This window comes from Haliotis rubra, unplaced genomic scaffold (assembly GCF_003918875.1).
Source record: "Haliotis rubra isolate DU_JTF1 unplaced genomic scaffold, ASM391887v1 Scf93, whole genome shotgun sequence".
NCBI lineage: Eukaryota > Metazoa > Mollusca > Gastropoda > Lepetellida > Haliotidae > Haliotis > Haliotis rubra.
Window position 1 is genome coordinate 2,078,565 of NW_025767668.1, and position 15,484 is coordinate 2,094,048.

The 15,484-nt window shown below is 39.3% G+C and overlaps 2 protein-coding genes across 2 annotated transcripts in view; one reads left to right on the plus strand and one right to left on the minus strand.

Annotated features, from left to right (window-relative positions):
* Positions 1 to 6,112, minus strand: part of LOC124264568 (protein lin-9 homolog) — a 31,928-nt gene extending 25,816 nt beyond the window's left edge. Inside the window, 2 exon segments of the mRNA XM_046699318.1 lie at positions 3,525 to 3,557; positions 6,079 to 6,112. Coding sequence (XP_046555274.1) covers positions 3,525 to 3,557; positions 6,079 to 6,103 — 58 coding nt within the window. The 5' untranslated portion in view covers positions 6,104 to 6,112.
* A 4,648-nt stretch (positions 6,113 to 10,760) lies between these two features.
* LOC124264576 (Ig-like V-type domain-containing protein FAM187A) overlaps positions 10,761 to 15,484 on the plus strand; it is a 31,891-nt gene continuing 27,167 nt past the window's right edge. Inside the window, exons 1-2 of the mRNA XM_046699326.1 lie at positions 10,761 to 10,805; positions 14,323 to 14,446. Coding sequence (XP_046555282.1) covers positions 14,361 to 14,446 — 86 coding nt within the window. The 5' untranslated portion in view covers positions 10,761 to 10,805; positions 14,323 to 14,360. The remainder of the gene's footprint in view (positions 10,806 to 14,322; positions 14,447 to 15,484) is intronic.

The window sequence follows — 15,484 nt, forward strand, 5'->3', positions numbered from 1 at the left end:
GATGTGACGTTAAATATTAACTCACTCACTCCACAAATGTAAACTTGTACTTAGGTTATTAATGCCATTATTAAACCCGATCTGGTTGAGCACTATAACCCCCACCATGCTATGTATTTTTCTGTCTTCCTGGAAAACCTTACTCTGGGGTCAGTGAGTGAGTGAGTTTAGTTTTACACAGCTTTTAGCAATATTTCAGCAATATTATGACAGGGAACACTAGAAATGGGCATCACACATTGTACCTATGTGGGGAATCTAACCCGGGTCTTCAGCGTGACTAGCGGATGCTTTAACCACAAGGCTACCCTGCCACCCCTCCCTACTCTGGAACACATAGTATCACAATAAATCTTCAACATCATCCCAGCATTGTCTCATATTCTGTCACTATTTGTTGTCCTACACTACGGCAAACCAATCTTACAAAAAAGACACTGAGACAAGCTGAAACAGGTAATACATATTCTTTGTTATCCCTTAATACACAACATTTTCTTCATGGTTGGGAGTGTGGGGTGAGAGAGAAAGGGGAGGAGATTGGGTGGTCAGGCTCTCTGACTGAACACACATGGATCACTGAATTGACTCCTAGGGATCACTGCCCATTATCTGGCTGCTTGGTCAGGATCAGATTTTATTATTAACTGGCAACTGTGGCATAGCTAAAATAATGCAGCCAGCACCAGGTGACAAAACAGGGGTGGAAATAACCCATTGCCCGACGCCCGAGTCCAGTGTATTTTTCTGTCGGGCAAGAAAATTTGTATATCACACTGTACCGGTGTCCAGTTGACTTTCAAATATTAATTATGTTGTTTATTTAAAAAATCAACAAGAAAACGGCCGGTATAGTGGAAAAATTATGAGGGCAAGTGATTTTACATGTGCCACTGTACCGGAGTACACTAGCAATTTTAAAGTTATTTCCACCCCTGAATGTTCTTTGTCTACTGCAAACTGCCACAGTCTGGAATATTCCAGCAATATGTATTCAGCCTGTGTGGACCAGACAAATTGGTGATTAATCCAGCATGCAATGATCCATGCTGTTGGGGGGCAATGACAAAAAGTCAACCAAGTCTCCAAGCCTAACCAACCAATCTATTTGCCTCCTTCATGAAGCACAGGTGCTAGGAGACATAGTCAACAGAGGAATCCCCACCGCTGTATCTGTTAAATGATTTGGAAAATGCAGCGTTAAAAAAGAACCATTCATTGTACCCAGCTGAAGAATGTAAGGGAGGAAACAAACAATAATGCAAAAGAATGTATTCAAGATTTCTCACACAAAACTCGCTGGCTCATGTCAATAAACATGATAAACAGATCAGTTCAGACAAAACAATCATATTCATATTTATTTTCATTTTTTTGACAATGTTTCAATGCTTATCATGTATGCAACTAAAATGCCATGCATTTCAATGGCTGTTGCTGATAACACACAAAGCGTATATAAAATACATATAGTTATATGTACAACGAAGGCAGATAAGCAGCAACAAAGTGTCAACACTGTACAATGTAAAACTACTGATTTTCTTATCAAACGTAACAGTGAAGCAAGACGAGAAAAGATCACCTTAAACAATGGCATAAACAGTGGCAACGGTTTTTCAAAATTTTAAACACTGAAAATGACATTCAAAATATGCAAAGTATCCATAAAATCTTTAAGTGTCTTACATTTTCATGCTTTCATCAGAACTATCAATCATTTACCATGTTTAACAAAAGTATTTATGTAAATTCAATTCTCAATTCCAAAATTCTTCCCAGATTTATTTACCATGGTAACATACACATGAATTCCATTTCATTATCACCTTGTGATTAACATGTGACATGTTCAAAAGCTATGTGATCTGCATGAATGACACAAATATGCATACATAATCATGATAATCATGAATTGTGAAGTCTGGAACTAAATCCACAAGTATGAAGGTTGTGTCTAGCAAATTCTGTTCAGTCTAAAGATATCAGCTAATACACTCTGTATGATAACACTAAATGTGCTGTAAAGCAGAGAGCCAACTAAATATTACAACAAAATGTTAAAGTCTCTCTCTCAATATGTCCTTGCATTCAATATTATCATTGAATTTAATTAAAAATTAAACATATATAACTAAGTTTGAAAAAGGAAATTTTGTATATAATGTGTTCCAGATAATTTAAGAAAATACACCTTGTGTACAATAAAAACTATTTCATTACATTTTTTCCTGGCAGGAAAAAGTTTCCCAGCGAAAAAGTATGCAGTGTTATCGCTAAACAACTAGGAATAATCCACAAATGGTATTCCTTATTGTAAACCAAAAGTCACTGTGCTCTTTAATCTGATAGGTTGAAAAACATGATCAAATGGTATTCGATTCCCGGAAATTCGCTGCGTATTAATACATACAAAGATCGCTCACACCATTGTATTGTTACATCGTCAGCTGTGATGACGTCATTAAAATCATATTGTGACGTAGAGTCCTAATGACGTCACAAATGAGCAGTTCCAGATGCTACCATGGGAGACAGCTGAAACAGCCGGCTGATGACATTTCACTGCTGTACCCGTACTCGATGTCAATGAGTGCAGACACAAAAACGTGTGTAGATCTTTTGGTTTACTTTTGTGTTTACAATGTCGATAAACATCATGTGTTGGCCAATTTCCGGGTTATTGAGTACTTGAAGCACGGGAATATTTCATTTGAAACCTCCAGCTGACGCCGTCGGTTCCAAATGAATTCCCATGCTTTAAATACTCAATAACACCAGGAAATTGGCCAACGTTTATCTCCTAACTGACTAGGCACATTTCTTGGCCACAATTCAATACCAGTCCTAAAAGCTTCATTTTGGATACAGAATGGGACTGAATAAAAATCTGACAGATAATGTAAACTAGGCTGGGACAGGTCCAAATTTTCTACCCAGGTACCCAACGCCGCATTACCCTACCCTACCCAGACACCCGATATGTTAATTCTTGACATCAAATTTGTAAGAAATGGCAATATATTCTTCAGCTCGGAGGCTAAAATTTCAAGTTTTGAAATATCTTAATCATGAATTATATTCAGAACAGGTGACTGTAAATAATGTCTAAATCTTCAAAGACAATACAACCTTTTAATCATGAAAGAATAACATATTACATTGTTTAATCATTTAGTCACATGTTCATAATGGGTCCGGGTACTGAGACAGGTACTCGGGTCCAACTCAATACCCACCCGTCCTGGGTATCCGGGTTACCCGTCCCAGCCCGAATGTTAACATCTTTGCTACGTTCAATCAAAACTAGATACAAACTGGTCAAACAAGGTTTACAAGAGACTTCAGAACTAGTTTTAAACGAAATGAATCTCTCACAATGCAAATAATAATTCTCAATCAGGGTGATGAAACTGAATACATTAATAAACCAAATGAATAGACACAGATGACAAATCCCATGGAAGGTGATGGCATTACAAAGCTGTGATTGTGAGAGTATCCAACTGGATAGGTATACATACCCTCTTTCAAACTCACAAGAGCATTGGCAGAGCCTACAAATGTACAAATACACTATAACATACATATAGTAAAGTGAGCGGGTTGAGTTTAACACCTCTTTCAATGACATTTCAGCAGGGTTTTACGTGACGAAGATATGTGTGACAATACACATATATAAAATGGATAACTAAAAAATAAATTGCATTCACAAGAAATATAAACTACCTGTTATAAATATGATTACATCTAAGAGTACAGTACACTATATTACTTTATAGGACATATACATTTCCAGTAAGGACCTTTCACCTGAAATTAGTTATTAGGGGTTGTCTGGACTCCTAGTTTTGTGATCCTCGATAATCTCCTGAGTATATGTTACGATCACTCTCCACTATACCCTGGATGCATCCACAGCATGGCCCGATGATTTTATTACCTCCCTTGGCTGGCTTTTTATCCAATCAGGTGTCTATGCTGGGAAGCTCAGTTGAGCGAACCAATCACAACTCACTTTCGCTTCTTAAATTATCTAACCATTTAAACTTGGCAACACAATTGATGCAGAGGTACTCTGAAAGAGGTAGAAGGAGTTCTTTTATATATTTTTTGAAAGTTTCAGATCTGTCAATTTTTCAGTATTATGTCCTCAAAAATCGGAGTGGCACTGGGAACAAACCTTCGCGACTGCGACTGCTATCTTTGTTGACACTGGCAAGCGCGGATGTAACGGCGGCTTAGCTGATTGGCTACTGTGAATATGCGGAGCCAGCAAAGGAAGGTAATATAATCATCGGGCCAAGCTGTGGATGCATCCAGGGTATAGTGGAGAGGGATCATAACATATACCCTGGAGATTATCGAGGATGAGTTTTGTAGGGTAAGGAAAAACCCTGCTTCAGTAATATCACATCAGCGAAAAGTGGGAAGGAAGGTGAAAGTGAGGCTGGTCGACACAGTTCCCAATGCATGATGATGAACACTAGTAAGGATTAGAACCCTAAACCTTAGGACTCTGGAGTGAGTGAGTGAGTTTAGGTTTATGCCGTTTTTAACAAAGTCCAGCAATATCACTGCAGGGGACACCAGAAATGGGCTTCACAGATTGTACCCATGTGGGGAATCGAATCTGGGTCTTTGGCGTGACGAGCGAACACTTTAACCACAAGGCTACCCCACCGCCCCTTAATTAGCACTCTGGAATCCCTGAGAGGCACAACCCTACTCAGCGAGGAATTAAGTTACCGATAAAACATACATCTTTGGTAATCCATTAAAAACCAAATCTGTCTGCCATTGCAGTTTCCCCAGGGACCCAAGTTTGTCATAAAAGGCAAATAGTGGATTGGGTGGTCAGACTTGCTTGAACGTGTGTACCACAGATAAATGGATCCATGCTCTAAAATCATTTTATTGTCTGGTCGGATGCATTTACATACAGACTGCCATCATTTAGCAGGAATAAAGTTGAGTGTAAACAAACATTGATATTATCATTATTATCATTATGTTCTACCGCTACTAAACATAGAAAGATGAAGTGATGCTATGTAATTGCCCGTGTCTAAAGCATGTTATATTTTCAAGTACTTCCGGCGGGTTTATTATGGGCCTCAAATTCTAGACGTATCTACACACATGTTATCAGTAATAAATCTTTCTGTTCTCACCACAAATAATACATTTACTGGCCACAACATTAGGAAGACAAATATTTTGAACACTAACAACTGCTTGAGAGCACTGATATCAGACTAGCTAACTAAGTGACATCTACCTGGGCCTACTAACAAGTTTTCATTCACTTCCTTGAATCAACCTGTGCTGTATATAGATCCAATATGCATGAACATAGTGAAATAACATATTTCTCAGATTGATATTAACACGATAAAGATTTTTAGTTTCTAGCGATTTTGGAAATTGAGCCAGTGAACTCTTCACATCCTAGTAAACTAGATCTGAAGATTGACTAACATTTGACTCATTTTGTAGATCTACTAGTCTCATTTCTAAGCTACTAAATTCAAACACAAAATGATGTTTATAATGACATGTTTACCTCAAGGAACAAAACTAACCTGTTATTATGTTTATTACAGTTGCTCCCTGCTAGCTATATTTGTATGGGGGAGTCAATATATTTTTGAGGTGTCATGTTTATCATATACTGGGGCCCTGTGAAGGTATTAAAACTCAATGTTGACAACCCCTTCAAATATTGAGATGTGAAACATTTGAGTCCTAAATAATTATATAAAAGAGAAATTCCTCTTTATGAAACAAACATTTTGCTGTCTACATGAAATAGGAAAGTATCAATGGCCCCGAAAAAATAAGAAAAAATTCTGAAATGTATTTCATCATCACACCCCGACACCTAAACAGGGCCCTTCCATTGACACTGTTGATATCGAAACACTTTGCCGGTTCCATTAGAACAACGCTGTTACTGCGAAAGGTATCAATATGTGTTGCATGAAATCGTTATGATCATCACACCAGTGATCCTAATTCACTCAAATCCGACACAGGATCGTAATATACACCCACTTTGGTATTTACACTTACTTTCGACAGTCTCATCTGCCGCCATTTTGCTGGCGCCTCTATTTCAAACCGGTCTCTACGTCACACTTCCATTTTAGGATACTACACGTGCAGGATTTCCCTATAGGGGTTTTCCCACCGTGAGAACAAAGTGGAGTATTTTTGTAACAATCTGGGATTTCCATTCCCTAAAATGTATATATTAGAGGTTGAGAGAGTGAGGTTGAGGTTGAGATTTTGAGATAGAGAGATAATGAGAGAGAGAGAGAGAGAGAGGGCGGTGGGGTGGGGGTGGGGTGGTTGTTTTGTATCATGTATATTTCTCCAGTTTTTACATTCATAAAGCAGTTATATATAACATTACAAATGATAATCCTAAAACTATTAGAGAGAGAGAGGGGGGGTCATAACATAATGTAACATAATGCAAATTACTACCTCGCCTTTTCCCCTGTTCCCCCACCACACAGGGCATTTGTTGGAAAGTTTATCAAATAAACATTGAATGTCGACATTTACAGCCATGTAGGTGTAGTTACGTGCTATTTGTAATATATACATGTGCGTTTGTTTCCTTGCATCAGCTTATCAATTACCTCTTTTGTTCATGTCCCTAAGGTCACCCTCCCTGTCATCACCTGTCGACATCTGTCAGGAGCAATGCGCATCACCTCGTGGCGATGACTGGGACATAGGCCGTGAAATGTATATCTGATCATCGCGCCGACGCCAATATTTCAATGCAGAAATAATAATGTTCGGATCTTTTCCCTACAAAGTAAAAATATAAAATATTAACTCTAAGCTTATGAGCATGCATGCTGATGCATACTTTGAGAGATTTCCAGTTTCGTAAATTTGTTTGTATATTATCATCGGTGTTTTACAACGTTGTTGCTTGCTGTGGTAGTGTCTCATCTTGGAAAGACTGCGTGGGTCGGACCGCGTGATATCAACCTAGTTCGTCATTTAGATTGATTTATATTGTTTTAACATTATTCTAGCAATATCACGTCGGGGGCACGATGCATGAGCTCCGCAGACTACCTACCCTAGGGAATCGACAAGTGAATGCTTGGGCCACTGGGTCCCAGCTGCCGTGAGCTGTGGGGAAAAAGAACCTTACCTCTGGAGTAATGACCCGTGAAGGTCCGGCGAGAATAACGATCTTCAATAACCCATGCTTGTCGTAAGAGGCGACTAACGTGATCGGGTGGTCAGTTTCGCTGACTTGGTTGACACATTTCATCGGTTCCCAATTGCGTATATCGATGCTCGTGCTGTTGATCACAGGATTGTCTGATCCAGACTCGATTATTTACCGCAATATTGCTGTGTGCAGCGTAAAACTAAACTCACTATTTCAAAATCAGTTTTTAAAATAATTACAAATCTGAGGTGTTTTTGTTTTCTCTAATATTATGGTATTGTAATGACAAAGATGTTGGAAACGCTATTTTATTTTTGTCAGTTTATCACACAATTACAACTTTCGCATTGCCGATGCTGTTTGAGTGACCCGACGAATGTCCGAATGAAGCCGCGTTACGTCATTTTATTGTGACGTCACGTTACTATTGCGTCACCGTGGGCACAACACAAAGACTAATGCAAATGGCTGCCATGAACATGGGCAGAGAAGGATCGAGAAGTAGGACCAGACTGGAATGATTTTATTTGTGCAATGTTTGCTGTTTGCGAGTATTTTGTGTCAGGGTAAGTTGACAGGGTAAGGGTACCGGAATAGTTTTAAATTATTATTCATACATCTGGACTATCGATCCGATTCTATTCAAATGCGCATCATCAGTAATAGGCCTAAAAATAGGTTTGATGTACGGGTACGGATGGATTGGACATTGACGGTACCCTTTGTCAATATGACAAAATGATGGTTAACTTTAGAATATTACTGTTCAAAAATAACGTAACAGTCAACCCATACAACTTGTAAACGCGACACCAAACGATGACAGTTTGCTGTCCCATTTAAACCGTCCAGTGACCCTTCCTTGCACAATATTCAGACAGGGTGATGGCAACCCATATCAAGGAATGTAGAGTGAAGCGGAACTCTTCTGAAAACATAAGTCACCGGCAACGATTACCTAGGTTTCGACGTTGTGGAGGCCAGCATCATTGACGTCTGTGGGCAATATGACGATTTGTAGGGTTAGGTAGAGCATGGAGATGAGCTGCAGGTAGACGATTTCCAAGCGTCTGGGTCTCGATCCACAAAGCGTTCGTAATGTTACGACCTGTCGTAACTCTATAGTTTATCATAGACTTACGACTGCTTTTTGTTTGTTTGTTGTTTTACGCCGCAATCAGCAATATTCCAGCTAGCCGGCTGCTCGCTGTAACAGGACAATCCAGTGATCAACAGCATGAGCATCGATCTACGCAATTGGGAAAATACCGTAGCACTTATGGCACTACTGACAGACTGATGTGTTTTGATGTTACGTTAACAGACTTAAACGTTTTTGCACTAGATGTGTGTCCTTAACACTAATCTTTGTTACGTGGTACGTGGTACCATGTTTTTATGATCCACTACTTTTATGCAAGAGTATATAAACCACAAAAATACAAACTCTGATCTGCTGCAGGTGTGGGATCGTACAGGATCGTCTTCACGTCGACTATCGATCACGAGGGACTGCGGGAACAGAAAGGTACAATTGTCGTTCACTGTGAATTAAATGAATCTGTCGTTTTGATAATTATCCCCCGCCGCGCGAAGTTGGGGATATAGTATTAGGCTCCGTCCGTACGTACGTACGAATTGGAATATCTTAAGAACCGTTGACTAGATCCTTTTCATATTTGGTACCTAGGTTCATCACAGTATAAGAAAGGTCCCAGTCAGTGACCTTGACCTGCATTTCAAGGTCACAAGGGGACTTTAACGTTTTACTCTTGTCAGCGAGATATCTCAAGAACCGTTCACCTGATTTTCCTCATATTCAACACCAAGCTTTATCTAGGGGGAGGTTCAGGGCCCAGTCGATTTTGGTGACTTTCACATAATTTTCAAGGTCACTGCGACACTTTGAAGATTTCAGCATGTTAACCTGAATTGACTGGTTTTTCTTCATAGACTTTCAAGACTTCCCTTGAATGTTTTTCAATAAGCAATTTCTTTAGTACCATTTTTGCATATTTCATACACTATGACATTCATGTCAAGGTCAAAGTCAGTCTTGAAAATATTTGTGTGTTTGAACAACTAAAGAGAAGATATCAAGAGGTTGACATTTAACTTCATCTTATACTTTCATTACTTTTTAAGTTTGATTTGATAATTTGCGGCGGGGGGATTATGTCACCTTAGTGACAATGCTTGTTGTTGTTTGAAGTCGATGTGAGGAATTTTCAGGGCTTACGTTTTAATCTCGGACAGAATCGATCGGAAAGTGGAAAGATACCGAATATAGCATTAAGATAAGTTAAAAATATCTGGGTACAATTAAGTGAGTGAATAAGGTTTTAGCTGCTTTTAGCTATATATCAGCAATATTACGGACAGATGACACCAGATGGGTGTTACAGGTCATTGGCTCCCTCCCTCTGCAAGCCGTCTGCGTTCTGCTGTTTATTTTGTTGACAGTTACATAGACAGATTCTTTAATACAAATGCATAAAATCGGTGATTTACAATGTGATTAGGTTGTCTGACAAAACATCCACTTGCACAGCTTGAGATCGATTGGGTCATTGGATGAAGAGATATTTACAAAAAAACGGGTCCACATGCATTTCATGCCAAACTATACGTATAAAGGAACATTCTGACAAAATACACATGGGCTTTTTGAATAATAGAAGTATTTTGACTGAATTCTATGAATGATTGTATCCTGTATGTGATGCAACTCAAGGAAAAGCTCCTGTCTCTAACCTCTATTAACCTGGTGGTTCAAGCCTTACTCACCTGCCTAAAAACGTTTCGATTCCCATATGCACATAATAAGTCAGCTTCACTTACTGTATACACAGTGTTACCTGTACCATAATACTGTTATATGCGGCACATGACTCATTCAAAACACAACGTGGTGTAGTGGTTAGAACGTCCACCCGGTGAGCGGAAGGTCGCGGGTTCGATCCCCGACCGCGTCATACCAAAAAGACGTTAAAATACGGTACTTGTTGGTCCCTGCCTGGCGCTTGGCATTAATGGGTACAACAAGGACTGGTCGGCTCGGAGTCAGTATAATGTGTCTGAGTGGGTTATTCATGCTTCACTGCGGCATGGTATCTCAGTGGTCTAGCACTATAAAACCAGCTTAAGTCTGGGCTAGTACAAGCAGCCGCACATACACATGCATGCACGTCGTCATAGGAGCGAAATATTCTCAAGCACGACGTAAAACCCAATTTCACCTCACCTCAAAACACAAAACAATACAAACGTCACTTTGATATAGTTGAGTTGTACCAAAGAACGAAGTATCTTCACGGCTGTCTTACCATTAAGAAATATGGAATAGTACATGGATGTTTCCATTGTGTACGATGCGTTTTACTATTTTTGTGCAAACATCATTATATCTCTACTTGTCACAAATATAACCTTTCCTTTAACCCACGAGGACATAAATGTTGTTCATAATTAATATCATCCAACGATATTTTGTTTTCAGATAATTGGTTGCCGGAAAGAGAGCTAGACAGAGGATCAGAGAATGGAGGAGGAAATGAGAAAAGGAGACGGAAGAGCACAAGACAAGAGATCAGTTTTGGTGAGGAAAGGATTACACAAATAGCCTATATTATACCCTGACCTGACCAGCCACCGCGGGCATGCCCCACCCCCTACAGCAAAGACCAGCTGTATAGTGGATTGTCACTGAACTGACCTACCGACTTGAGACAGGTGGTGACGTCAGTAATTACTGTTTTTACCGACATCACTATATATGGAATTGTTTCTGATATACATAGCCACGAAGTGGTGAACAGCTAGATGATTATCGCGTCCAAGTTGGTCGGTTCTTGTCTCTGACGACAGTGGAAGTTGCCGCGTTGTTTGAATGGCTGTCAGCGATATTGGCTGCTCTTAAAAGTAACAGGTTGCCATGTCTTTCTGAGCGTTTGCAAGCGACGCTGTGGTCATACTTATCAATAATATCAGTGTTTTTTTATTCTTGTCAGTATTATTATTGATTGGTAGTAGTAGTAGTAGTAGTAGTAGTAGTAGTAGTAGAAGTAGTAGTAGTAGTAGAAGTAGTAGTAGTAGTAGTAGTAGTAGTAGTAGTAGAAGTAGTAGTAGAAGTAGTAGTAGTAGTAGAAGTAGTAGTAGTTATTGTAGTATTACACATGAAGATCCGCATAAGAATTCGTTTTAGCAACCCATGCTTATCGTAAGAGGCGACTAACGGGATCGGGTGGTCAGGCTCGCTGATTTGGTTGACCCATGTCGTCGTATCCCAACTGCACGGCATTATTCTGTTGGATTATTTCCAGATCACTGTCATACAGCTGCAACATTTCTGAGACAACAGAAGTTGTAGTAATAGTAGCAGCAGTAATAGTAGTTGTGGCGACGTTTATCTTTCAATAACTATTCTCGTGTGCACCTCGAAAGTCTAATTAACTCTGGATTGACTACTCATGCGTGATAATTTGAGTTTAATGAAATGTAGTGTGTTAGTATATCTACCTGATTGTCCAACTTCATTGGATGGTTGAAATGTTCGGAACCAGTGTATGTGATCAGTGAGTAAGTACAATTGTTAATGCCACGTCAGCAATCTTACAGCTATTCGAGATGGGTAATGAATATTACTGATGTATATAATTGTTGGAATTGATGATATTGAAAATGATATCAACTATCAATAAACTCTTCTACCCAGAATGGCATCAGAAATCATGTCACAGATACCTTGAACGCTGCCTTCAGGGCAGCATCACTGTTTGTGTTACCAACGATTCCACAATAAACGTCATGTCATATTCACCAATAGTAAGAATACTGAAGTATCACGGGCAGTTACGTTAACACTGAACATTGAAGTAAACTCTTATTAATAGATATGACCCATGTACCAGGTCATCACAGAGTGGTAGTGTTGTAGGCACCTCAGCGGACCTACCACATCTCTATCTTGACTCAGGGTAGGCCCTCTGGACCGTGGCTGATATAAGGTCATCTTAAATATATTAATATGTTAAATATACACCACAGTAATAAGCTCGTACAGGCTGGCTGGCAGTAAATGTTCATAAGCGATTAATAATTAGGATTCTAATTTGTTTTATTCATGACATGGCTACGTGGGAACTGAAAATAAATGTTCATTGAGACAAAGGTTGTGATGAGAAGAAGAAAGATATGCTAAAGAGCCATGATTTGTAAACCTAGCATCCAACAACGTAGGCATGACCTATGCAGGCCTATGAGGCACCTTGCAATTACATTGAAATAGTTGTTACATGTATTATATACTCTTCGAAAAAGAAACTGTACATAGGAAAAATTTGAATTTTAGGACATATTTGACACAAACCATTCCATGCTGAATCCCAACATGTGAGGGAATGGTTGACCTTGACAAAACGTTTGAAAAAAGAAAGGTTGAACAAAAACGTAACGAAAGACTGACAGAAGCTCAACGACACAACACCATCGGCCGTTTACAAAGACGGGCATCGCAGCATGAGGTGGCAAGTTCAAACACCAGGGCCGCGTCATCCACAACAATCCAAATCCCTGGACTTCGCCGAATCTCCGACAAGATAGTGCGCAATTGGCTATGGGAAGCCAGACCTTTTGCAAGAAGAGCAGTTCAACGTCGCGTCGTTTCCTTCATCAACGTCATCGGTTGATCTTTGGAGCATGACAATGCTCACCTCACGTTGCACGTGTTTGACAGGACTTCCTCCAGCAAAACCAATGTTTAGGTGTTACCTTGGCCTTCTCGATCACCCGATTTGTCCCCAAATGAACATCAATGGGATACTCTTGATCGACGCTTGCGCCAGAGTAATCCGCCACCTCAGACACTACAAGAACTGCACACAGCACTTCAGCAAGTGTATCAAAACATTCCTCAAGACAGCATTCGGCATCTCCTTTCTTCTGTGGGTCACCGCTGCCAAGCTGTTATCGATGCTCATGGTGGTCGCACCAGATACAGACATTTTACCCTGACCAAGTGGCTTTAATAGCCCTCTGTGGTTTTACCAAACACTTTCTGGATAATCATGTTTTGGAAATTTGTAAAGTGATGATTTTACTGTAATTAAGCAATGATGTCATGTTTGAATCAGTTATATGCACTCAGTAAGTAAACTCCAAAACAGCATGTATAGTTTCTTTTTTTTTGAAGAGGATATATATGTTGCCAAGTCTTGAATTGACAATATATACAAGTCAATTGACGCAACACCACTGTGATAATAGTTATTTAAAAAGAAAGAAGTAGACGAGGAAAAAGATCAAGAACAGATATTTATTAATTTAAAAAAAAATAGATAAATAAAAAATATAAGTGATATGTTGTAATGACAGGTATCAACGTTATCCGTGATGCGCAAAGAATTCAACGGTTTTTGACTATTCCTGAAAATATGTCCCTGACAGCCATCGCATGCCATCTTATTATATCGTAGAAATGTTGCATAGCACGATCGTTAAAAAGCCTGGAATCAAGCGACCTGATATAATCAATCGTTTCATACAATGCTCCGGAGTTACATGCATATTTCACCGTGTTCCAGTTGTCAACTTGGCAGGGAGCGTCATTAAGCGTATGGCTACACTGGGAGTTTCAGTGATGTCTCCTGTAATGTTCCTATGACGCAGTTACAAATCAAAGTCTGTGAGGCAAGACCAGTTATTACCCTGGCTGAGTCGGACATTAAACCCCGGGTTCATGGTAGATCTATGCTGGTCATGTCAGAAGAGTCTACTCAATGTGTCGGGTGGTCAGGCGTGGTGCCTTTGTTGACCTCGATGACGAGGATCGTGAATATCGATTACTGGATAGTCATGTCTCAATTATTTACAGGCCGTTATCCGTGCGGCCTAAAACTACAGACTTTATTAGATTAACAGAAAAACAGGGCTGAAAAATATAAAGAAACAGACCGACAAACTGAATCCTCTTGTCTGGCCGGTGAACTGCAAAATAAACATTTATTTTTGAAACAATTTTTGAAACAATACAACATTCACAATGACATACCAGATGGATGTATTTAACGAACCGTTCTTACGAATTATTGTCCTTTGAATATATATTTCTTTTACAGAGAGAAAACAACCAAGATGTCTTAAGAATCTCCAAACAATGAGACAAGGAGCCAACAACCTGCCTATACAGTTGGTCAGCATGGTGGAGGAAGGGGAGACAACTCAGTTTACCTGCCACTACTGGTAAGCGGCGGTGAGGTAGTCATGGAAAGGGGTGTAACCTGAGTACAATTTGCATGTACGCCTTGTGAATGCCTTCTCTAGTGAAGAAGCGATTTTTCCGGGTTTATGGGAGAATGTTTGGTATTCATGTTTGGTGTATGTTTTTCGGTTCATTGAGATAGGAATCGAAAAACCCATGTAAGAATTGACAGTGACGCTAAAGCTGCAGGGGCGAGTGGGTTAGATGGCTGACTTTGTGTGCTGGTGATTAGGTACCTGACTCTGAGTGTGTGGGTTCGAATCCCGGGTGGGACTCAACCTAATATAAGTACTAAAAAGTACTGTTTTTCACAGTGAAGACGTAACTCCAATGTAACATATATTAAATTTAACAATGTTCTAATGGCATTGTGTAATCGCACGAATTGACAGTATGAATTCACATGGGCGAGATGAATGCAAAAACACGTGACCAGTTCAGCCAATAAGGATTCAGGAAATACAATGAACACAATGATAAATTAATTATTAATGACTAAATAGTTATGAATGATGGTTATAATCTCAATGACAATCGTTTTTTTAAATTTATTAATAAGTCATTGCTGATTCTTCATGGAATGGATTTTGTTTGAACATATTTTAGTCAGTACTGAAATGGATTGGGCACAAGTTATTCAATTTCGCCGAAAATTACATGGAAAATAAAATGTCATGGACAGTTAACAGAGGCAAGACATATTACACATTAATTGAAACGCTTACTATGTACAATGAAGTTACGGACTTGACTAAAACTATTTTCATTTATAGTTTGTAAAGCTGCGGTACAAAATGGTGTTAATATCTAAGCTAACTTTTAGAATTTGTAAACCTTGTATCAAATCAAACCGGCAGCTGACATACTTTGGATATTTCAAAAAGAAATGATTGGCATCTTCCACTGTTGTACACCAGAGCACCACAGACGGCAAGCTTTACTTTCAGATCAATTGACACTAAAATGATCAGCATTAAAAGAACTACATGAATGAATGATCTTTCTCAGGGAATGGATAT